The sequence below is a fragment of the Columba livia genome, unplaced genomic scaffold (assembly GCF_036013475.1).
Source record: "Columba livia isolate bColLiv1 breed racing homer unplaced genomic scaffold, bColLiv1.pat.W.v2 Scaffold_712, whole genome shotgun sequence".
Taxonomy (NCBI): Eukaryota; Metazoa; Chordata; class Aves; order Columbiformes; family Columbidae; genus Columba; species Columba livia.
Window position 1 is genome coordinate 17098 of NW_027043749.1, and position 25401 is coordinate 42498.

At 59.2% G+C, this 25401-nt stretch overlaps 1 protein-coding gene across 1 annotated transcript in view; it reads right to left on the reverse strand.

Moving 5' to 3' along the window:
• The window catches only part of HUWE1 (HECT, UBA and WWE domain containing E3 ubiquitin protein ligase 1), a gene marked incomplete at both ends in the record, with an annotated part of 41817 nt that extends 16702 nt beyond the window's left edge, over window positions 1–25115 (reverse strand). Inside the window, 24 exon segments of the mRNA XM_065048352.1 lie at window positions 943–1334; window positions 2318–2459; window positions 3646–3822; window positions 4609–4690; window positions 4779–4906; window positions 6490–6642; window positions 7927–8196; window positions 10026–10072; window positions 10075–10120; window positions 10201–10323; window positions 11154–11195; window positions 11197–11391; window positions 12315–12546; window positions 13778–13802; window positions 13805–13899; window positions 15315–15415; window positions 15417–15532; window positions 17129–17344; window positions 17839–17939; window positions 19500–19633; window positions 22704–22949; window positions 24523–24699; window positions 24814–24874; window positions 25002–25115. Of these exon segments, the coding sequence (XP_064904424.1) occupies window positions 943–1334; window positions 2318–2459; window positions 3646–3822; window positions 4609–4690; window positions 4779–4906; window positions 6490–6642; window positions 7927–8196; window positions 10026–10072; window positions 10075–10120; window positions 10201–10323; window positions 11154–11195; window positions 11197–11391; window positions 12315–12546; window positions 13778–13802; window positions 13805–13899; window positions 15315–15415; window positions 15417–15532; window positions 17129–17344; window positions 17839–17939; window positions 19500–19633; window positions 22704–22949; window positions 24523–24699; window positions 24814–24874; window positions 25002–25115 (3415 nt within the window).
• Window positions 25116–25401: the final 286 nt, after the last annotated feature.

Genomic DNA, 25401 nt, shown 5'->3' on the forward strand with positions numbered 1-25401 from the left:
CCCCTTGTCCCCAACTCCATGATCCATCCCCTTGTCCCCAAACCCCTCCGCTCCACGATCCCCTTGTCCCTAACCCCTCTGCTCCATGATCCCCTTGTCCCCAACCCCTCCACCCCATGATCCCCGTGTCCCCAACCCCTCCACCCCATGATCCCCGTGTCCCCAACCCCTCCACCCCATGATCCCCGTGTCCCCAACCCCTCCACCCCATGATCCCCATGTCCCCAACCCCTCCGCTCCATGATCCCCTTGTCCCCAACCCCTCCGCTCCATGATCCCCTTGTCCCCAACCCCTCCACCCCATGATCCCCGTGTCCCCAACCCCTCTGATCCATGATCTCGTTGTCCCCAACCCCTCTACCCCATGATCCCCTTGTCCCCAACCCTTTGATCCATGATCTCGTTGTCCCCAACCCCTCTACCCCATGATCCCCTTGTCCCCAACCCTTTGATCCATGATCTCGTTGTCCCCAACCCCTCCGCTCCATGATCCCCTTGTCCCCAATTCCTCCATCCCCTTGTCCCCAACTCCATGATCCATCCCCTTGTCCCCAAACCCCTCTGCTCCACGATCCCCTTGTCCCTAACCCCTCCGCTCCATGATCCCCTTGTCCCCAACCCCTCCACCCCATGATCCCCGTGTCCCCAACCCCTCCACCCCATGATCCCTGTGTCCCCAACCCCTCCACCCCATGATCCCCGTGTCCCCAACCCCTCCACCCCATGATCCCCGTGTCCCCAACCCCTCCGCTCCATGATCCCCATGTCCCCAACCCCTCCGCTCCATGATCCCCTTGTCCCCAATTCCTCCATCCCCTCATCACCAACTCCATGATCCCCGTGTCCCCAACCCCTCCACCCCACGATCCCCTTGTCCCCAACCCCTCCACCCCATGATCCCCGTGTCCCCAGCCCCTCTGACCCCCTCGCGTGTCCCCCCACCTTCTCCATGGTGTGCCGCAGGGTGCAGGGCTCCTCGATGATGTGCCGGAAGAGGAGGGTGAGCAGCGGGAGGAAGCCGGTGAAGGCCGAGCTCTGGCTGAGCCCCAGGATGGTGCGGGTGCTGCGCAGCTCGGCCAGCAGCAGCGCGTGCTGGTGCTGCCGCGTCAGCCGCAGGCACAGCCGCAGGGCGGCGTGCAGCGTGTCGGGGTCCACCGGCACCCCCAGCATGCTCACGCAGGCGCGCAGGATGGTGGGGATGGATTCCTCGGCCAAACCGCGCACCGGGGGGGTGTCGGGACCCTCCCACGACGTGGGGTCTTCTTGGGAGGGGGAGAAGGGAGATGGGGACGAAGGGGCGGCCGAGGCGTCGTCGTCCGGTGGGGGGTCTGGGGCTGGGGGGAGAAGAGAGGGGGGTGAGCACCCCAAAAAGGGGGGACACACCCCTATGGTCTTCCTGACGCCCTCTAAAAAGGGGGACACCTGCCCATGGCCCCCCTGACACCTCCAAAAAGGGGACACACCCCCATGGCCTCTCTGACCCCCCCACGGCCTCTCAGACCCTGTTATGGGCCCCCTGACGTCCCCAAAAAAGAGGACACACCCCCATGGCCTCTCTGACCCCCCCACGGCCTCTCAGACCCTGTTATGGGCCCCCTGACACCCCTAAAAAGGGGGACGCACCCCCATGGCCTCCCTGACACCCTCCAAAAAGGGGGACACACCCTCATGGCCTCCCTGAGCCCCCATGGTCTCTCAGACCCCATTATGGTCTCCCTGACATCCCCAAAAAGGGGGACACCCCCCCATAGCCTCCCTGACACCTCCAAAAAGGGGGACATACCCCTATAGCCTCCCTGATGCCCCCATGGCCTCTCAGACCCCGTTATGGGCCCCCTGACCCCCCCACGACATCCCTGACACCCCCAAAAAGGGGGACACCCCCCCATGGCCTCTCAGACCCCATTATGGGCCCCCTGACCCCCCCATGGCCTCCCTGACACCCCCCAAAAAGAGTGGCACCCCCCAAATCCTGCCTGACCCCCCCAGAGGCTCCCTGACCCCCCCCATAGCCCCTGAATCTTCCCCCCAGCCCCAAATACCAGTGCTGTGCCCCTTTCCCCACTGAGCTCCCCCCAAACCACAGACCCCCCAACTTTGTGGGTGCAGGGACGTGGGTCAGCCCCCCCATGGCCTTTCTGACCCCCCCATGGGCTCCCTGACCCCCCATAAACCATCAATTTGAAGCTGCCAACCCCCCCCCATCCAGGACCCAGTTTTGGAGCCACATGGACCTCTCTGACCCCCACCATGGCCTCTTGGATGCCCCCCAACATCCTGGAACCCCCACCATGGTCCCCAAATCCCCCCCACTCACCAGGGGGCTCCTCTTTGCCCCGTCCCTCCGTGTCCCTCCCGTCCTCGCTGTCCCCTCCTGTTGTCCCCCCCCCTTTTCCCGCTCGGGGGGGGCGCAGCAGTGTCAGCATCACCGGCCGCCGGTTCCCCGTCTCCTCGTTCACCTGGGGGGGACAGGGTGACAGTGAGGGGGGGGACAATGTGACAATGACAGGGGGGACAATGTGACAATGATGGGGGGACAGGGTGACAATGAGGGGGGGGACAATGTGACAATGACGGTGGGGACAATGTGACAATGATGGGGGGACAGGGTGACAATGAGGGGGGGGACAATGTGACAATGACGGGGGGACAATGTGACAATGATGGGGGGACAGGGTGACAGTGAGGGGGGGGACAATGTGACAATGACGGGGGGACAATGTGACAATGATGGGGGGACAGGGTGACAATGAGGGGGGGGACAATGTGACAATGACGGTGGGGACAATGTGACAATGATGGGGGGACAGGGTGACAATGAGGGGGGGGACAATGTGACAATGACGGGGGGACAATGTGACAATGATGGGGGGACAGGGTGACAGTGAGGGGGGGGACAATGTGACAATGACGGTGGGGACAATGTGACAATGATGGGGGGGACAATGTGACAATGAGGGGGGAACAACGTGACAACAAGGGGGGAAGAACAATAGAAGGGGTGACAACGAGGGGGTGACCCCTCCTGGGGGGGTCCCAGTGCCCCCAGTACCTGCAGTATGGTGGTGACCTGGACTAGAGGGGGACAACAGGGGGGGGTGACAACAAAGATGGTGACAGCTCAGGGGGCTGACAATCTCAATGGTGACAATGAGAGGAAGGAGACAATGGGGGTGTGTGATAACGGGGCGGTGACAATGGGGGGGTGACAATGCAGGGGGTGACAATGCGGAGTGGTGACAATGACACAGGTAACAACGAGGGGGAGGTGACAACAAGGTGGTGACAAAGAGGGGTGTCCCCTTCCCAGTACCGGTACCAGTGACCCCAGTACCTGGACAAAAAGGGGGTGACAACAGGAGGGGTGTGATGGTGAGAAGAGGGTGTCAACCAGGGAAGAGGTGACAACAAGGGGGTGTCTCCAGTGTGTCACCCACCCAGTGACTGTCCCAGTGCTCCCAGTACCTGCACCGTGGAGGCAAACAGGCCAAGAAAGGGTGACAACAAGGGGTGTGGTGATACAAGGGGTGTGACAACGAGAGCGGTGTGATGATGAGAACGGGGTGACAACAAGAGGGGAGATGATGACATGGGGGTGTCCCCCGTGTTCCCCCCGCCCTGTGGGGCTCCCAGTGCCCCCAGTACCTGCACCATGGTGGTGAACTGGACGGTGTAGCGGCGGCGGCCGGCGGTGAAGCGCACGCTGGGCTCGCCCCCGCGCCAGGCGGCGTCGATGGTGCTGTTGTTGCTGGCGCTGTAGCTGCACCAGCGCCCGGAGCGGTCGTCGAACCAGCGCCACGTGTTGCCACCAAACTGGAGATACTGGGAGGGGAACAGGGTTGCAGGGGGGGGAGGTCAGATGGGTGTCCCCACACTCGTGTCACCCGCTCGGAGTGACACCAGGGGTTGTGTCTGGATACGGTGACCATGGGCGTGGGGTGATTGTCACTGTCACCAGGAGTCTGTGTCACCCCAGGACCCCGCGTGAACCCCCCACCAAGACACCATATCCTCACCCAGGACACATTGTCCCCCCCAGGACACAATGTGACCCCCCCCCCCCCGACACAATGTGATCCCCAGGACCCATATGACCCCTCCAGGAACCATATGACCCCTCCAGGACCCATATGAACCCCCCTGGCTCCCATATGTCCCTCAGGACCCATATGACACCCCCCCAGGACCCCATGTGTCCCCCAGGACCCATATGACCCCATGTGACCCCCAGGACCCATGTGACCCCTAGGACCCCATGTGTCCCCAGGACCCATATGAACCCCCAGGACCCATGTGACACCCTAGGACCTCGTGTGACCTCCAGGACCCCATATGACCCCCCAGGACCCCATTTGACCCCCTCAGGACCCCATGTGACCCCACCAGGACCCCATGTGATACCCAGGACCTGTATGACCCTCAGGACCCCATATGACCCTACCAGGCCCCCCATGTCCCCCCAGGACCCCATATGACTCTCCTGGACTCCACATGACCCCCCCCCCCCATGGACCCCATGTGATCCCCAGACCCCCGTGTGACCCCCAGGACCCCATATGACCCCCTCAGGACCCCATATGACCCCTCATGTTCCCCCCCCCCCCCCACCTTATTCATCTGCGCCCTCCGCTTGGACGACACGGCCGTTTTCTCGTAAAAATCAATGAGCAGCAAAACCGGCGTGATCCACCTTTTGAGGGGGGAAAAAACAGCCTAAATCATCAACAGGGGGTTTTGGGGGTGCTGGGGGGTGTTTGGGGGTCACCCCCCACACTTACTTGGGGGTCTGCACCTCCTTGTGCTCTTTGGCAGCCTGGAGACAGGGCTGAACCACCTCCAGGAGCTTGATGAGGACGTCCAGGACGCAGCTGGATTCCACCACCCGCGCACACGGCAGCTTCAGCTCCTGCACAAAACGCACGTAAATACCCCAAAAATACAGAAATCCCCCAAAATAATCCGAAACTGCCCTGGAGACACCTAAAAACAGCCCCCGGAATAACCAAAACGCCCTAAATCCAGCCCCAAAATAACCAAAAGCCCCTAAAGCCAGCCCCAAAAAGCCAAAACTGCCCTCTGAAAGAAGCTAAAACGCCCCCCAAAAACACCCAAAGTGTCCCTAAAATAAGCAAAACGCACTAAAACCAGCCCCAAAATAGGCGAAACGCACTAAAACCAGCCCCCAAAAGAAGCGAAACGCACTAAAACCAGCCCCAAAATAGGCGAAACGCACTAAAACCAGCCCCCAAAATAAGCGAAACACACTAAAACCAGCCCCAAAATAGGCGAAACGCACTAAAACCAGCCCCAAAATAGGCGAAACGCACTAAAACCAGCCCCAAAATAGGCAAAACGCACTAAAACCAGCCCCAAAATAGGCAAAACGCACTAAAACCAGCCCCAAAATAGGCAAAACGCACTAAAACCAGCCCCCAAAATAAGCGAAACACACTAAAACCAGCCCCAAAATAGGCGAAACGCACTAAAACCAGCCCCAAAATAGGCGAAACGCACTAAAACCAGCCCCAAAATAGGCAAAACACACTAAAACCAGCCCCCAAAATAAGCGAAACGTGCTAAAATCAGCCCCAAAATAAGTGAAACAACTTAAAACCAGCCCCAAAATAGGCGAAACCCACTAAAACCAGCCCCAAAATAGGCGAAATGCACTAAAACCAGCCCCCAAAATAAGCAAAACGCACTAAAACCAGCCCCAAAATAGGCAAAACACACTAAAACCAGCCCCCAAAATAAGCGAAACGTGCTAAAATCAGCCCCAAAATAAGTGAAACAACTTAAAACCAGCCCCAAAATAGGCGAAACCCACTAAAACCAGCCCCAAAATAGGCGAAACGCACTAAAACCAGCCCCAAAATAGGCAAAACACACTAAAACCAGCCCCCAAAATAAGCGAAACGTGCTAAAATCAGCCCCAAAATAAGTGAAACAACTTAAAACCAGCCCCAAAATAGGCGAAACCCACTAAAACCAGCCCCAAAATAGGCGAAACGCACTAAAACCAGCCCCCAAAATAAGCAAAACGCACTAAAACCAGCCCCAAAATAGGCAAAACACACTAAAACCAGCCCCCAAAATAAGCGAAACGTGCTAAAATCAGCCCCAAAATAAGTGAAACAACTTAAAACCAGCCCCAAAATAGGCGAAACCCACTAAAACCAGCCCCAAAATAAGCGAAACGCACTAAAACCAGGCCCAAAAACCCCATACCACCAACACAGAAACCCCATTCCCCCTAAATCCCCCCAAAAACATCAAAACCCCCATAAAAACCCCCAAAATTCCACATTTTCCCTCATAAAAAGGTGATTTTTGAGGAGAAAGTTGGCGTGAGGAAAACCTGGTGAATGTTTCTATCGCTGTTATGAGGAGAAGCGACCCCGGGGCGCCCCCCAACCCCTGTGTGTGGTCCCCCCCGGGTTTTGGGGTGTCCCCCGGGTTTTGGGGTGTCCCCCTGGTTTGGGGTGTCACCTCGAAGAGGAGGGTGAGCAGGAGGATGCGAGTGGCCAGGTTGGAGGCCTGGGGCAGCGTGGCCATCTGGCTGATCCACTCGGACACGGTCTTGGTGTCGCTGGTGGTGAGGGGCAGCGCTGCCTTGATCAGCACGTCCGCCGCGTCCCACACCTGCAAAACGGGGGGGTTGGGGAAATTCGGGGGGTTTTGGGGGGGAGGAAGGGGGTTGAGGGGGAGAAAAAGAGGTTTTGGGGGGAGAAATGGGGGTTTGGGGGGAGAAAAGGGAGGTTTGAGGGAAGGAAAGGGGGTTTGGGGGGGGAAAGGGTGTGAGGGGAACAGAAGGAATTTGGCGGGAAAAATGGGGGATGAGGAGAAAAATGGGGTTTAGGGAGAAATAAAGGGGTTTAAGGGGAGAAAAAGGGGTTTTAGGGGGAGAAATGGGGGTTTGGGGGGAGAAAAGGGAGGTTTGAGGGAAGGAAAGGGGGTTTGGGGGGGGAAAGGGTGTGAGGGGAACAGAAGGAATTTGGCGGGAAAAATGGGGATTGAGGGTAAAATGGGGGTTTGGGGGGCAAAATGGGGTTTGAAGAGGAGAAAAAGGGGATTTAGGGGGAGAAAAATGGGTTTTGGGGGGTGAAATGGGGATTTGAGGGGAGAAAAGGGTATGAGGGGTACAGAAGAAATTTGGCGGGAAAAATGAGGGATGAAGGAAAAATGGGGTTTGGGGTGAAATAAAGGGGTTTAAGGGGAGAAAAAGGGGTTTTAGGGGGAGAAATGGGGGTTTTGGGGAGAGAAATGGGGGATTTGGGGGGGGAAAATGGTGTGCGGGGAGCAGAAAGAATTTGGCGGGAAAAACGGGGGATGAGGGAAAAATGGGGTTTGGGGGGCAAAATGGGGTTTGAAGGGGAGAAAAAGGGGTATTAGGGGGAGAAAAAGGAGTTTTGGAAGGAGAAAAAGGGGTTTCAGAGGAAGAAAAAGGGGTTTTAGAGGAACAAAAAGAGGTTTTAGAGGGAGAAAAAGGGTTTGGGGGAAGAAAAGGGGGTTTGGGGGGCAGAAAGGGTGTGAGGGGAATGGAAGGAATTTGGCGGGAAAAACGGGGGATGAGGGGAAAATGGGGTTTGGGGGGAGAAAAAGGGTTTTTTTGGGGAAAAAAGGGGTTTTAGAAGAAGAAAAAGGGATTTTGGAGGAAGAAAAGGGGCTTTTAGAGGAGAAAAGGGGGTTTTAGGGGGAGAAAAGGGGGTTTCAAGGGGAGAAAAAGGGGTTTGAGGGGAACTGGAAGAGGGATTTGGAGCAACTAAAATGGGAATTTGAGGTCAAAAACAGCGGTTTGGGCTCAGAAATAGGGTTTTGGGGGGTGAAAAAGAGGTTTAAGGGAACCATGAGAGGATTTGAGGGTAGAAAACAGCCTCGGGAAGTAGGAGAAGGGGTGTAAAAGAGGCCAAAGGGCGGGCTGCGGACCTGCTTGACCACCTGGCGCAGCACCGAGTCGCGGTAGGCGGCGCCGTTGCGCTTGACCGCCGTCATGATGAGGTCGCAGACGCGGTAGACGGTGTCGGGCAGCTCGTCCAGCAGCTGCGAGCAGCCGGGCAGCATGGAGTCGGTGAACGCCAGCAGCTCCGAGGCCTCCAGCGGCTCGGCCCCCTCGAACTTCTCCAGGCACTTGGCTTCTTCCTCCTCCTGGCGCTCGCGGGCGCGACGTTCCTCCTCCTCCTTGCGGCAGGCGGCTTCCTGCGGGGAGACGGGGACACGGGGGTCGGGGGGAAACGGGGTCGCAAGGGGAGACGTGGGGGTCGGGGATGTAAATGGGTTCAACAGCATGAATGGGGTTCAAGGGGGTGAACAGAGTCACGAGGGGATGAATGGGGTTCAGGGGGGAAATGGGGTGGCAAAGGGATGAATGGGGTTCAAGGGCATGAATGGGGTTCAAGGGGGTGAATAGGGTTCAAGGGTGTGAATGGGGTGGCAAAGGGATGAATGGGGTTCAAGGGGGTGAATGCGGTTCAGGGGGGAAATGGGGTGGCAAAGGGATGAATGGGGTTCAAGGGCATGAATGGGGTTCAGGGGGGAAATGGGGTGGCAAAGGGATGAATGGGGTTCAAGGGCATGAATGGGGTTCAGGGGGGAAATGGGGTGGCAAAGGGATGAATGGGGTTCAAGGGCATGAATGGGGTTCAAGGGGATGAATGGGGTCACAAGGGGATCAATGGGGTTCAGGGGGAAACAGGGTCATCACAAGGGGATGAATGGGGTTCAAGGGGATGAACGGGGTTCGGGGGCAAATGGGGTCACAAGGGGATGAACGGGGTTCAAGAGGTTAAACGGGGTCACAAGGGGATGAATGGGGTTCAGGGGGTTAAATGGGGTCACAAGGGGATGAATGGGGTTCAAGGGGATGAGTGAGGTCCAAGGGGTTAAACAGGGTCACGGGATGAATGGGGTCACAAGGGGATGAATGGGGTGACAAAGGGAGAAAGAGGGATCGGGGGCAATGGGGTCATAAGGGGACGAATGGGGTTCAAGGGCATGAATGGGAATCAACGGCATGAATGGGGTTCAAGGGATTAAGCGGGGTCACAAGGGGATGAATGGGGTTCAAGGGGACGAATGGGGTTCAAGGGGTTAAACAGGGTCACAAGGGAATGAATAGGGTTCAGAGGGTTAAACAGGGTCACAAGGACATGAATGGAGTCCAAGGAAATGAATGGGGTCCAAGGGGTTAAACAGGGTCACAAGGGGATGAATGGGGTGACAAAGGGAGAAAGAGGGGTCAGGGGGCAACGGGGTCATAAGGGGATGAATGGGGTTCAAGGGCATGAATGGGTATCAAGGGCATGAATGGGGTTCAAGGGGATGAATGGAAATCAGGGGTTAAACAGGGTCACAAGGAGATGAATGGGGTTCAAGGGGATGAATGAGGTTCAAGGGGTTAAACGGGGTCACAAGGGGATTGATGGGGTTCAGGAGTTAAATGGGGTTACAAAGGGATGAAGGGGGTTGAAGGGCATGAATGGGGTTCAGGGGGTCAAACAGGGTCACAAGGGGATGAAGGGGGTTCAAGGGCATGAATGGGGTTCAGGGGGGAAACGGGGTCACAAGGGGATGAATGGGGTTCAGGGGGGAAACGGGGTCACAAGGGGATGAATGGGGTTCAGGGGGGAAACGGGGTCACAAGGGGATGAATGGGTTCAGGGGGTCAAACGGGGTCACGAGGGGATGAATGGGGTTCAGGGGGGCAAGCGGGGTCACAAGGGGATGAATGGGGTTCAGGGGGGCAAGCGGGGTCACAAGGGGATGAATGGGGTTCAGGGGGTCAAACGGGGTCACGAGGGGATGAATGGGGTTCAGGGGGGCAAGCGGGGTCACGAGGGGATGAATGGGGTTCAAAACAGGGTTAGGTGGGGCACAAAAATGGGGTCGGAATAAGACAAAAAGGGTCGGTGTGGCACAAGATGGGGCCGAGGGACCACGAGCCCAATTCGGGGGCTGCGAACCAGAGCGTGGGGGTGGGAAATGGGGGGCTGGGGTCCCACCCTGACCCCCCACTGCCCCCCACACACCTCGGGGGACTCGGCGCGCTGGTCCATGGGGATGTCCTGGCCCAGGACATGGCGATGGCGCGCATCATCTGATCCTCCTCCGACATGCTCAGGTCCTTTGGGGGGGTCAGGGAATGTTTTAAGGGGCGGGGAAGTTTTGGGGACCCCCCCTGGTTTCTGGGACCCCGTTTCTTACCCGGACGACCCCCCCCATGAGGGGGGGCGGGTGGGTGAGCAGGTATTCGGTGGCCTGTTCCATGGTGTTGGTGTTGAGCAGAGCCTCCATGGCGTGTTCCCGACTGAAGCCCATGTCCATCAGCTACAGGAATAGGGGCGTTTGGGGTTAAAAACGGCAAGTTTGGGAAAAACGGGGGGGGGTGAGGAGAAATAAGGGGGTTTGAAGATTAATTAGGGGGTTTGAGGGGGGAAAAAAGGGGTTTGAGAGGGGGAAAAAGGGGGTTTGAGGGGGAACAGGAGGGGATTTGGGGGGAACAGAGGGATTTGGGGGGACAAGACAGGGGTTTGGGGGGAGAAAAAGGGGGTTGAGGAGAAGTAAAAGGGGATTTGGGGGGGGGGGGGGGAGAAGGAATTTGGGAGGACAAAAGGGAATTTGGGGTCAGAAAAGGGGTATGGGGGGTGAAAAAGGGGTTTCGGGGGGCCTGGAAATTTGGGGGGGGGGCAAAAGGTGACAAGAAGGATGAGAAGAAGCTGAGAAAGCAGAAAAGGTTTGGGGGGATGAGAAGAGATTTGGGGGGATAAGAAGAGATTTGGGGGGGGATGAGATTTGGGGACAATAGAAAGTTTGGGGGGGACCAGAAGAGGTCTGGGGGGGACAAGGGAAGTTTGTTGGGGGATCAGAAGTTTGGGGGGACCAAAAGAGATGTGGAAGAATCAGAAAGATTTGGGGGGACCAGGAGAGATTTAGGGGGACCAGGAGAGGTTTGGAGACAATAAGAAGTCTTGGGGGGGGCTAGAAGAGGTTTGGGGCGACCAGAAAATGTTCTGGGGGTGACCAGAAGCTTTAGGGGGACCAGAAGCAGTTTGGAAGCAGCCGGAGCCCCATGGACGCTCAGCAAACCCCTGAGCGAACGCCGCGCGTGTTCCGGAGGGGATTTTGGGGTGAGCAAAGCGGATTTTGGGGTGTCCCACCTGCTGCAGCTGCTGCTGGTTGACCTGGGGCTCCCGGCGGGGGTCCCCCCTCGTCGGCGCCCCCCGGCTCGTCGTCGCTGGGCCGGGCGCCCTCGCGCTCGCGGCCCAGGCGCTGCCGCACCAGCGGCTCCCCGCGCAGGATGTGGCACAGGATGGCCAGCATGGACTCGGCCATGCGGCCCCCGTACACCTTCAGCGGGCGCCGGTTCCACAGCTGCTTGATGCACGTGAAGGCCGCCTGCGGGGGACAGCGGGGGACGCTTGGGGACACGTTTCAGGTGGGTTTGGGGGGTTTCGGGGGAGGGAAAGGGGATTTGGGGACACCCCCCACCCCGGGCTCACGTCCCATCTGGTAGGTGGAGGATCCCCATGTCCCGCACGTCCCTTATGTCCCACCACGTTCCCTGTGTTTGCGTGTCCCCATGTCCCCCCATGCCCCGTGTCCCCATGTCCCTTTTGTCTCCCCACATCCCTCGCGTCCCCTGTCCCCACGTCCTGTGTCCCCATATCCCCCATGTCCCTTTTGTTCCCCATGTCCCCCATGTCTTCCTGTTCCCCCACATTCCCCCATGTCCCTCTTGTCCCCCATATCCTTCTTGTTCCCTGTGTCCCCCATGTCCCTCTTGTCACCTGTGTCACCTGTATCCTCTGTGTTCCCCATGTCCCTCTTGTCCCCCCGCGTTCCCCATGTCCCCATATCCATGTCTTGTTGTTCCCCCACATTCCTCGTGTCCCCTGTATCCATGTCCCTCTTGTCCGCTCTGTCCCCATGTCCCCAGTGTCACCTGTGTCCTTTGTGTTCCCCATGTCCCTCTTGTCCCCCCACGTTCCCCATGACCCCTGTATCCATGTCCCTCTTGTCCCCCCACGTCCCTCATGTCCCCCCCACGTCCCCCATGTCCCCAGTGTCCCTCTTGTCCCCCCGTGTCCCCTATATCCCCAGCGTCCCTCTTGTCCCCAGTGTCCCCATATCCCTCTTGTCCCCCCCGTGTCCCCACGTCCCTCTTGTCCCCCTGTGTCCCCCACATCTCCACCTTCTGTGTGACAACCAGGAAGCGCGGGGCGCCAAAGTGGGGCTGGCCAGAGCGTTTGTGGGGCAGCGCGTGGGGCCAAAATCCCCCACATCCCCCCCAAAATCCCCTTGTCCCCCCGTGTCCCCACCTTCTGGGTGACGACGAGGAAGCGCAGGGCGCTGAAGTGGGGCTGGCCGGGCGCGGGCGGCTTGTGGGGCAGCGCGTGGGGCGAGTCCAGCACGGTGCTGGGGTTCACCATCTTCTCCACCAGCATCAGCCACGCGTCCAGGAACTCGCCCGTCCCGTCCGGCAGCTCCGGGTGCTCCAGCCCCTCGGCCACCGGCACCTTCCCCCCCATGGACAGCGCCCAGTTGAACGTCCTGGGGACACCAAAGGCCGTGAGAACAACGGGACGGACCAAACACGGGGGGGAAACGGGACAAACCAAACCAAGGGGGACACGGGATGGACCCAACACAGGGGAAACGGGACAAACCAAACCAAGGGGGAAACGGGACGGACCAAACCAAGGGGGAAATGGGACGGACCAAACCAAGGGGGAAAGGGGATAAACCAAACGAAGGGGAAACGGGACAAACCAAACCAAGGGGGAAACGGGGACAAACCAAACCAAGGGGGAAACGGGACAGACCAAACCAAGGGGGAAACGGGACAGACCAAACACAGGGGAAACGGGACAAACCAAACCAAGGGGGAAACGGGATAAACCAAATGAAGGAGGAAACGGGACGGACCAAACGAAGGGGGAAAGGGGACAAACCAAACCGAGGGGGAAAGGGGACAAACCAAACCGAGGGGGAAACGGGACGGACCAAACCAAGGGGGAAACGGGACAAACCAAACCAAGGGGGAAACGGGACGGACCAAACACAGGGGGAAACGGGACAAACCAAACCAAGGGGGAAAGGGGACAAACCAAACCAAGGGGGACACGGGACGGACCAAACCAAGGGGGACACGGGACGGACCAAACCAAGGGGGAAACAGGAAAGGGGGACAGCAAGGGAAATAGAAAGAAATAAGGGCAAAGGAAATAAGAAAAGCAAAATAAAAAGGAACAAGTAAATAAAACAAGAGGGAAAAATTAAACAGGAGAAAATAAATAGAAGGAAGTAAAATAAATAAAAGTGCAGTAAATAGATAAAATGTGGGAAGTGAATAGAATTGCGGAAAATAAATAAAAGGGGAGAAATAAAATAGAGAAATAAATAAAAAAGGAGAAAATTAACAAATAAAGGAATAAAAAAAATAAAAAGAAAGCAAATGAAGACAAAAAATAAACAAAAAAGCATCAATAAATCAAAGCAAAGTAAATAAATAATAAAGCATTAAGCAAATAATAAAGGATTAACTAAATACTAACAGGTTAAGTAAATAATAAGGGGTTAAGTAAATAATAAGGGATTAATAAATAATAGGGGACTAAGTAAATAACAAAAGAGCAGATAATCAGAATGGTGTTTAGGGGCTGGTTTTGGGGCAGTTAGGGGGTGGGTTTGAGGCATTTTTGGAGCGGGTTTAGGGTGTTTTTGATGTGGGTTTGGGGTGTTTTCGGAGTGGTTTTGGGTGTTTTGGGGACGTGCCACTCACTCGAACAGGGCGTTGTGTCCGCCGAGCAGAGGAACTTCTGCAGCATGAGGTGATAGGGGAACTTGCGCTCGTCGAACAGCATGGGGGACGTGAAGCCCACCGAGCAGATGAAGAACGTCAGCCTGGGGGACGGGAGAGGACACGTGAGGCCCCGCCCACCACCGTGACCCCGCCCACCGGGTGCTAGGCCACACCCACTGTCTCTAAGACCCGCCCACGGGGTGCTAGGCCCCACCCACGGTGTGCTAGAACACATCCACTGTCACTAAGCCCCGCCCATGGGGTGCTAGGACACGCCCACAGGCACAAAGCCCCACCCATGGGGTGATAGGACACGCCCACTGGCACAAAGCCCCGCCCATGGGGTGCTAGGACACGCCCACCGGCACGAAGCCCCGCCCATGGGTGCTAGGACACGCCCACCGGCACGAAGCCCCACCCATGGGGTGCTAGGACACGCCCACAAGCACAAAGCCCCGCCCATGGGGTGCTAGGACACGCCCACGGGCACAAAGACCCGCCCATGGGGTGCTAGGACACGCCCACAGGCACGAAGCCCCACCCATGGGGTGCTAGGACACGCCCACCGGCACGAAGCCCCACCCATGGGGTGCTAGGACACGCCCACAAGCACAAAGCCCTGCCCATGGGGTGCTAGGACACGCCCACAGGCACGAAGCCCCGCCCATGGGTGCTAGGACACGCCCACAGGCACGAAGCCCCGCCCATGGGGTGCTAGGACACACCCACAGGCACGAAGCCCCGCCCATGGGGTGCTAGGACACGCCCACAGGCACAAAGCCCCACCCATGGGTGCCAAGCCACACCCACTGTCACTAAGGCCACCCATGGGGTGCTAGGACACACCCCTTCCTCTTGGCCCCACCCCCTCTCCCAAGGCCACGCCTTTTCTCTCCCTAACCCCGCCCCTCCACATAGCCCCACCCACTCCATTTACCCCAGCCCCACCCTCTTTCCATAGGCCACACCCACTTTCAGACACCACGCCCCTTCCCCAAGCCACACCCCCTTTCCGACACCACACCCCTTTACCCAAGACGCATCCCTTTCCAGACACCACACCCCCTTCCCCAAGCCACACCCCCATCAGACACCACACCCCCTTCCCCAAGCCACACCCCTTTCCAGACACCCCGCCCCCTTCCCAAAGCCACACCCCCTTCCCCAAGCCACACCCCTTTCCAGACACCACACCCCCTTCCCCAAGCCACACCCCCATCAGACACCACACCCCCTTCCCCAAGCTACACCCCCTTCCCCAAGCCACACCCCCTTCCCACACACCACACCCCCTTTCCAGACACTCCACCCTCTTCCCCTAGCCACACCCCCTTTCAGACACCACGCCCCTCTGCAGCCCACCCCCTTTTCCAAGCCCCACCCCCTTTCCATAGACCACGCCTCCTCTTTCCAGTCCCCACTTACTTGCCCTTCCCTGGGCACAACCCCTTCTCCCCAAGCCCCGCCCCTTTCTCCCCAAGCCCCGCCCCCTCACCCCGCAGCCCCGCCCCCTCACCGGAAGCGGGGCGTGGGGGTGTAGGGGGGGGGCTGCCAGCTGAGCCCCTTGGTGAGCAGCTTGGTGAGGGCGGAGGCCGTGGCGCGGGCGGCGGCGCTGGGCGGCGGGGGCGGCGGCGGGCGCGTGGTGGCTGCGGCGCTGCCGCACCGGGGAGCCCACGCACAGCTTCACCAGCAGCCCAAAGAGCTCGGCCAGCGCCCGGCCCAGCCGCGACGAGGCTGCGGGAGGGGGACGGGCACGTTAGGGACCCCCAAAAATACGGGGGTACCCACATCCGGCCCATGAGACTGGGGGAGACCCAGAGGGCACAGGAGGACAAGGGGACAGAGGGATGAGGGTGGGGGGGACAGTGCGATGAGGGGAGCGGGATGAGTTGGGGGGGCTTAAAATATAGGGGGGCAGCCTAGAAATATAGGGGCACCCCAGAAATATACAGGGGCACCCCAGAAATATACGGGGGCACCCCAGAAATATATGGGGGCACCCACATCCGGCCCATGAGACTGGGGGAGACCCAGAGGGCACAGGAGAACAAGGGGACAGAGGGATAAGGGGGGGGACACCATGAGTTGGGGGGGCTTGAAATATAGGGGGGCACCCCAGAAATATAGGGGGGCACCCCAGAAATATAGGGGGGCACCCACATCCGGCCCATGAGACTGGGGGAGACCCAGAGGGCACAGGAGAACAAGGGGACAGAGGGATAAGGAGGGGGGGGACACCATGAGTTGGGAGGGCTTAAAATATAGGGGGGCAGCCTAGAAATATGGGGAGCACCCCAAAAATATAGGGGACCTGGGGACCCCTACATTGAGTCCCCAACCCCAGGGGGACCCCAATGTCCAGCCCACAGTAGAACAAGGGGACAGAGGGATGAGGGTGGGGGGGACACCATGAGTTGGGGGGGCTTAAAATACAGGGGGCACCCCAGAAATATAGGGGGCACCCCAAAAATACCGGGGACCTGTGGACACCTACATTGAGTTCCCAACCCCGGGCGAACCCCAATATTCAGCAGCACAAGGACAGAGAATTTTAGGGTCTCCCTGGGTGTTTTGAGCCCCCCCCAGCTATTTTTGGGTCCCCCCAGTATTTTTGCCCCCCCCAAGGTATTTTTTGGGCACCCCAGACTATTTTAGGCCCCCCCTCAGGTATTTTTGGGCCACCCCAGGGCGTTTTTTGGACACCCCAGAATATTTCAGGGCCCCCCAGTGCATTTTTTGGGAACCCCAGAGCATTTTGCCCCCCCCCCCCCCAGGTGTTTTTGGGGCCCCCCGGGGGTATTTCTGCCCCCCTCTGGGCTGCTTTGGGGGACATTGTGACCCACCCCCCCCCCCCCCCCGAACACTTTTGGGTCACCCACGCTATTTCTGAGCCCCCCCAGGCTGCTTTGGGGGCCGTTTCGAGCCCCCCCAGGATGTTTTTGGGGCCCCAAGGGTGTTTCTGGCCCCCCCCCCAGGTGTTTTTGGGCCCCCCCCCAGAATGTTTTTGGGGCCCCAAGGGTGTTTTTGGCCCCCTCCCGGGTGATTTTGGGCCCCCCCCTGGTGTTTTTGGGCCCCCCCCCAGGATGTTTTGGGGTCCCAAGGGTGTTTTTGGGGTCCCAAGGGTGTTTTTGGGCCCCCCCCGGTGTTTTTGAGCCCTCCCAGGATGTTTTGGGGGCCCCAACGGTGTTTTTGGCCCCCCCCCCAGGTGTTTTTTGGGCCCCACCCGGGGGTTTTTGGGCCCCCCCCGGGGGTTTTTGGGCCCCCCCCGGGGGTTTTGGCCCCTCCCTGGGTGTTTTTTGGCCCCCCCCGGTGTTTTTGCCCCCCCCTCACCGGACAGCAGTGGTTTGATCTGTTTGATGCGGGCGGCCATGGCCGGGCTGATCTTGGCCTTGACCTTGGGGTCGGCGCCGCCGGGTTCGTCCGTCTCCATGGGGGCCAAGGGCTCCCCCTCCAGCCCCATCCCCTCCAGCAGCCCCCCCTGCGCCGGGGGGGGGTCACTCACCCCCCCCGCCGCCCCCCCGGCCATGGAACCTTCCGCTTCACCCTCTGGGGGGGGGGAAAGGGGGTGAGCACCCCAAAAATGCCGCCTGAACCCCATAGAGTCCCCCCTTCCATAAACCCCCCTTAACCCTAAAGCCCCCCCGAAATAAACCCCTTCCCCAAAGACCCCCCCCAATTCCCATTTACCCATAAACCCCCCCAACCCCCCCATAAACCTTTCCCTATGACCCCCCCCAACCCCCATATCCCCCTAAAAAACCCCACAACCCCCCCCAAAACCTCCACTTTTCAACCACCCCCTGTATCCCCTATAGCCCCCCCACCCCTACAGTCACCCCCACCCCCTGTATCCCTATAACCCCCCCACCCCTACAGTCACCCCCCCAAATCCTCCCCCTAAACACCCCCCCAAATAAACCCCTTCCCCAACCCCACCCCCCCCCAAAACCTTACCCCCCAATTTCCCCCTAAAACCCCCCCAAACCCTCCATTCCCCCCCCCACCCCAAGCCCCTATAGGCCCCTATAGCCCCCCTATACCGGCCCGTTTTCCCCCCTGGGGGGGGCTGGGAGCCGCTTTCTCCTCCTTGGGCACCAGCTTCTGCATGTCGGCCTGGCCGAATTCACAGCCGGGGGGGAGGCTGGGGGGGGACAAACCAATTGGGGGCGTCAGGGGGGCCCCTCAGCACCCCCCATTCCATGGGGCGCCCCCCCAATCACATGGGGTGCACCCCCCCATTCCATGGGGCGCCCCCCATCTCTGATCCCCCAAAACCATCTCTAACCCCCAGATCCTCTCTGACCCCCCCAAACACCCTGTGCCCCCCAAACCCTCTGTGACCCCCCAATCCTCTCTGACCCCCCCCCAACCACCTCTGACCTCCCCCAACCATGGGACCCCCCCAAACCCTCTGTGTCGCCCCCAACCATCTCTGACCTCCCCCAAACCATCTCTGACCCCCCAACTCTCTCTGACCCCCCAAACCATCTCTGACCCCCCCCAAATCCTCTCTGACCCCCCCAAACCATCTCTGACCCCCCAAACCATCTCTGACCCCCCCCAAATCCTCTCTGACCTCCCCAAGCCATCTCTGACCTCCCCCAACCATGGGACCCCCCCAAATCCTCTGTGTCCCCCCCCAAATCCTCTGACCCCCCCCAAACCCTCCCTGACCCCCCAAATCCTCCCTGACCCCCCAACCACGGGACCCCCCCAAATCCTCTGTGTCCCCCCCAAATCCTCCCTGACCCCCCAACCACGGGACCCCCCCAAACCCTCTGTGCCCCCCCAAATCCTCCCTGACGCCCCCAACCACGGGACCCCCCCAAATCCTCTGTGTCCCCCCCAAATCCTCCCTGACCCCCCAAATCCTCTCTAACCCACCCAAACCATCTCTGACCCCCCCAACCATGGGACCCCCCCAAACCCTCTGTGCCCCCCCAAATCCTGTCTGACCCTCCCAAATCCTCTCTGACACCCCAAACCCTCTGTGTCCCCCCTAGATCCTCTCTGACCCCCCCAAACCCCCTGTGCCCCCCCAAATCCTCCCTGACCCCCCCAACCATGGGACTCCCCTAACCATGGGACCCCCCCAAACCCTCTCTGACCCCCCCCAAATCCTCCCTGACCCCCCCAACCATGGGACCCCCCCAAATCCTCTGTGTCCCCCCCAAACCATCTCTGACCCCCCCCAAATCCTCTCTGACCTCCCCAAGCCATCTCTGACCTCCCCCAACCACGGGACCCCCCCAAACCCTCTGTGTCCCCCCAAATCCTCTCTGACACCCCCAAACCCTCTGTGTCCCCCCAAATCCTCCCTGAGCCCCCAACCACGGGACCCCCCCCACACCCTCTGTGTCCCCCCAAATCCTCTCTGACCCCCCCAAACCATCTCTGACCCCCCCCAAATCCTCCCTGACCCCCCCAAATCCTCTCTAACCCACCCAAACCACCTCTGACCCCCCCAACCATGGGACCCCCCCAAACCCTCTGTGCCCCCCCAAATCCTGTCTGACCCTCCCAAATCCTCTCTGACCCCCCCAAACCCTCTGTGTCCCCCCCAAATCCTCTCTAACCCCCCCAAACCATCTCTGACCCCCCCAAATCCTCTCTAACCCCCCCAACCACGGGACCCCCCAAACCCTCTGTGCCCCCCCAAACCCCCTGTGTCCCCCAAGCCCCCCTGCCCCCCAGCCCGCACCTGTTTGGGGTGCAGAGGGACAGCAGCACCGTGCTCTCCCAGACCAGCGAGCAGTAGAGCTGGCTCAGCTTGCCCAGCACGCTCAGCCCCAGCTGCGACCCCCACTGGTTCACCGAGATGGCGCGGATCTCGCTCTGCGGACACAACCGGCCCCGTCACCACCAACCCGCACCCGCAGCGCCGAGAGCCGAGACGGAGCCGAGCGGGGAGACCGGCACCGAAACGGGGAGACCGGCACCGAAACGGGGAGATCGGCACCAAAACGGGGAGATCGGCACCAAAACGGGGAGATCGGCACCAGAATGGGAGATCGGCACCGAAACGGGGAGATCGGCACCAGAATGGGGAGATCGGCACCAAAACGGGGAGATCGGCACCAGAATGGGGAGATCGGCACCGAAACGGGGAGATCGGCACCAGAATGGGAGAGATCGGCACCAGAATGGGGAGATCGGCACCAAAACGGGGAGATCGGCACCAAAACGGGCGAGATCGGCACCAAAATGGGGAGACCGGCACCAAAAGGGAGGAAAATGGCACCAAAACGGGGGAGATGGGCACCAGAATGGGGAGATCGGCACCAAAATGGGGGAGATCGGCACCAAAACGGGGAGATCGGCACCAAAACGGGGAGATCGGCACCAAAACGGGGAGATCGGCACCAAAACGGGGAGATCGGCACCAGAATGGGGAGATCGGCACCGAAACGGGGAGACCGGCACCGAAACGGGGAGAGATCGGCACCGAAACGGGGAGATCGGCACCGAAACGGGGAGATCGGCACCAAAACGGGGAGATCGGCACCAAAACGGGCGAGATCGGCACCAAAACGGGCGAGATCGGCACCAAAACGGGCGAGATCGGCACCAGAATGGGGAGATCGGCACCAAAACGGGGGAGACCGGCACCGAAACGGGCGAGATCGGCACCAAAACGGGCGAGATCGGCACCAGAATGGGCGAGATCGGCACCAAAACGGGGAGATCGGCACCAGAATGGGGGAGATCAGCACCAAAATGGGGGAGATCAGCACCAGAATGGGGGAGATCAGCACCAGAATGGGGAGATCGGCACCAAAATGGGGGAGACCGGCACCAAAACGGGCGAGATCGGCACCAAAACGGGCGAGATCGGCACCAAAACGGGCGAGATCGGCACCAAAACGGGCGAGATCGGCACCAGAATGGGCGAGATCGGCACCAAAACGGGGAGATCGGCACCAGAATGGGCGAGATCGGCACCAAAACGGGGAGATCGGCACCAGAATGGGGAGATCGGCACCAAAATGGGGAGATCGGCACCAAAACGGGCGAGAACGGCACCAAAACGGGCGAGATCGGCACCAAAAACGGGGGAGATCGGCACCAAAACGGGCGAGATCGGCACCAAAACGGGGGAGATCGGCACCAAAACGGGGAGATCGGCACCAGAATGGGAGAGATCGGCACCAAAACGGGCGAGATCGGCACCAGAAGGGGGAAATCGGCACCAAAACGGGGAGATCGGCACCAAAACGGGCGAGAACGGCACCAAAACGGGGAGATCGGCACCAAAACGGGCGAGATCGGCACCAGAATGGGGAGATCGGCACCAAAACGGGGAGATCGGCACCAGAATGGGGGAAATCGGCACCAAAACGGGGAGATCGGCACCAAAACGGGGAGATCGGCACCAAAACGGGCGAGATCGGCACCAAAACGGGGAGATCGGCACCAGAATGGGGGAGATCGGCACCAAAAGGGGGAGATCGGCACCAGAATGGGGGAGATCGGCACCAAAAGGGGGAGATCGGCACCAAAACGGGCGAGATCGGCACCAAAACGGGCGAGATCGGCACCAAAACGGGGGAAATCGGCACCAAAAATACTGGAAGAAATAGTTGATAAAATATATGGAAATGATACAAAAAAAAACCTCCAAAATAGGTGAAAATAACAGAAAATATAAAGGGAAAGGTAGGAAAAAATGCTGGAAAATAGGGGAAAAAATGCATGAAGATGTGGGGGAAATGAGGTGAAAAAGATGCTAAAAATGTGTGAAAAATAGAAAAGAAAAAGTGGAAAAAACCACAAACAGATGTGGAAGAAAAAAGCTGAAAAAAAAATCCAAAATAGTGAAAAATAAGAAAAAAAAAAGGTGAAAAAACACCTAAAATTGGGGGGAAAGGAGCTGAGAAAATACCCAAGAACGGCTGTAAATGCCCACAAATGGTTCCATTTCTCTGCAAGCCACGCCCCCTTTTCCCTGAGGCCACGCCCCGTCTCCGTGAGCCCCACCCCAATCCCCAGGTCACACCCCTTTTCCCAGAGGCCACGCCCCCCTCTCCATGAGCTCCACCCCAATCCCCAGGTCACACCCCTTTTCCCAGAGGCCACGCCCCCATCTCCACGAGCCCCACCCCCAATCCCCAGGTCACACCCCTTTTCCCAGAGGCCACACCCCCTCCCCACGAGCCCCGCCTCAATCTCCAGGCCACACCCGTTTTCTCACAGGCCACGCCCCCTCTCTCCAAGCCCCGCCCAAACACAGGGGGGGCGGGGGGAAGAGATGAAAAAAATACCCCAAAATGCTGGGTGGGGGGGTGTGAAAAGTGCGGAGCCCTATCCCCACTGTGGTGCCCCCCCCCCCCCAATCCTCCAGATGGTACCTGCCCTCCCATTCTCCCAATGGTACCCCCACATTCTGCCAATGCTAGCCCCCCCCACTCACCCAACGGTTTCCCCCCCATTCTCCAAGTGGTATCCCCCCATTCACCCAATGGTCCCGCCTCCAAAGCGCGGTCCCCCCCACAAAGTGCAATCCCCTTCCCCACTGAGCTGCCCCCTCCCCCCCCGCCCCATTCCCCCGCTGGTTTGTGCCACCCCCCCCCCACCCCGTTTCCCGCGCTGGTAGCTGCTTCCCGCTCCCCCCGCCCCCCCCCCTTTCCCGCGCTGGTACCTGCCCCCCCCTCCCCCCCCGTTTCCCGCGCTGGTACCTGCCCCCCCCTCCCCCCCCGTTTCCCGTGCTGGTACCTGCCCCACCCCTTCCCCCCTCCCCCCCCCGTTTCCCGCGCTGGTACCTGCCCCCCCCCTCCCCCCCGTTTCCCGCGCTGGTACCTGCGCCCCCTCCCCCTCCCGTTTCCCGCGCTGGTACCTGCCCCCTTCCCCCCCCGTTTCCCGCGCTGGTACCTGCCCCCCCCTCCCCCCCCGTTTCCCGCGCTGGTACCTGCCCGACGCGGCACGTGTGCACGAACATCATGATGTAGGCGTGCGCGGCGGTGAGCGCGTGCAGCAGGGGCGTGGCCTGCGCCGACAGCGTGGCGTCCGGCAGCGGCCCCGCCCCGCCCAGCTCGCGCAGCAGCACGGACCCTCCCGGCGCCTCGATTGGCCGGTGCAGCGGCTCGAGCGCGCCCAGCACCGCCTCCAGCTGCAGCAGCGCCTCCTGCAGCACGCGCGCCTCGTGCGACAGCGTCTGCGGGCGGGACGCGCAACGGCCAATCAGGGCACGGGCACGGCGGCCAATCAGCGAACGGGCCGACCCATGAATGAACCGACGCGGGAATGAATGAACCCAATGAATGAACGAACCGACGCGGGAATGAATGAACCCAATGAATGAACGAACCCACGCGGGAATGAATGAACCCAATGAATGAATGAACCCACGCGGGAACGCGGGGAGGGGAAATTAAATGGGGGCAAATTAAAACCGGGATTGAAAACTGGGGGAACAATTAAAACTGGGATTGAAGCTGGGAAATGAAAAGGGTGTGAGATTAAAACTGGGACTGAAGTGGGGAAAGGAAAAGGGGGTGAAATTAAAATCGGATTAAAATTGGGAAATGAAAAGCAGGTGAAATTAAAATTGGGATTGAAAATTTGTGCGGGAAACGTGGAAATTTGGGCGGGAAAAATGAAAAGTTTGGGCGGGAAACGTGGAAACTTTGGGCAGGAAGCGTGAAAAATTTGGGCGGGAAAAAGAGAATTTTGGGCGGGAAACGCGGAACATTTGGGTGGGAAACATGAAAATTTGGGCGGAAAACATGGAAACTTTGGGCGGGAAAAATGAAAATGTGGGCGGGAAATGTGAAAAATTGGGCGGGAAACGTGAACAATTTGGGCGAGAAAAAGGAAAAATTTGGGCGGGAAAAAGGAAAAATTTGGGTGGGAAACGTGGAAATTTGGGCGGGAAACCTGAAAAATTGGGCGGGAAACCTGAAAAACTGGGCAGGAAACCTGAAACCTTTGGGCGGGAAACGCGGAAAACTTTGAGCGGGAAAAACAAAAATGTGAGCGGGAAAAAGGAAAAATTTGGGCGGGAAACGCAGAACATTTGGGCGGGAAGAATGAAAATTTGGGCGGGAAAGGTGGCAATTTGGGCGGGAAAGGTGGCAATTTGGGCGGGAAAGGCGGAACATTTGGGCGGGAAAGGCGGAACATTTGGGCGGGAAAAACGGCAGTTTGGGCGGGAAAAACGGCAGTTTGGGCGGGAAAAGCAGAAATTTGGGCGGGAAAAGCAGAAATTTGGGCGGGAAAAACGGCAATTTGGGCGGGAAAAACGGGAAGTTTGGGCGGGAAAAACGGGAAGTTTGGGCGGGAAACGCGGCAGTTTGGCCGGAAAGGCGGGAAGTTTGGGCGGGAAAGGCGGCAGCTTGGGCGGGAAAGGCGGCGGTTTGGGTGGGAAAAGCGGCAGTTTGGGCGGGAAACCCGGCAATTTGGGCGGGAAAGGCAGGAAATTTGGGCGGGAAAGGCAGGAAATTTGGGTGGGAAAGGCAGGAAGTTTGGGCGGGAAAGGCGGCAGTTTGGGCGGGAAAGGCGGCAGTTTGGGCGGGAAAGGCGGCAGTTTGGGCGGGAAAGGCGGGAAATTTGGGCGGGAAACGCGGCAGTTTGGGCGGGAAACGCGGCAGTTTGGGCGGGAAACGCGGCAGTTTGGGCGGGAAAGGCGGGCAGTTTGGGCGGGAAAGGCGGGAAATTTGGGCGGGAAACCTGGCCGTTTGGGCGGGAAAGGCGGAGGCGCGCGGCTCCGGGGGGGAAGGCGGCCGTACCAGGATGGACTTGCAGACGCCGGCCACGGCCTGGCAGGCGGCCGAGGTGGGGAAGTCGACGGGCAGGTTGGGCAGCCCCAGGATGGTGACGAGCGGGCGCAGGCCGCGCTGCGCCACGAACTCCTGGCAGTGGTCGTCCGTCGTGTTGTTGCTCAGGATCGACTCCACAAACTTCATCTGAAAGGGGGAAATTGGGGAATTTGAAAAGATCTGGAGGGCTGGGGGGAGGAACTGAAGGGTTTTGAGGGGTTTTTGGGGGGTTTTGGGGGTGAAACGGCGGCTTGTCCTCACCACGTTGAGGATGTAATCCATCAGGGGGATGGGGATGCGCTCTCTCCGTGCCCACCACCCCCTGCACAAGAAATGAGAGTTTTCAGAAATAAATCAACTTTTCACCTTCAAATTTTGATTTAGCGCCTAAAAATATACATTTATCACTCAAAATGATAGGTTTTTGCCTCAAAAAAACAACGCTTTACCTCAAAAAATCGTCAAATTTCACCTCAAAATCTCCAAATTTCACCCCAAAATCTCCAAATTTCACATCAAAATCTCCAAATTTCACCTCAAAATCTCTAAACCCCACCCCCACGCTGCCAAACCCCACCCCCAAAATTGCCACACTCCACTCCCAAGGCTCTAAACCCCGCCCCCAAACCGCCAACCCCGCCCCCAAACCGCCAACCCCGCCCCCAAACCGCCAACCCCGCCCCCAAACCGCCAACCCCGCCCCCAAGCTCCGCCCCCAAACCCCACCCCCAAAGCCTCATGGCTCCACCCCCACACCACCAAGCTCCGCCCCCACACCCCTAAGCTCCAAGCCCAAACCCCACCCCCAGAGTCTCAAAGCTCTGCCCCCACGCTCCGCCCCCAAACCAC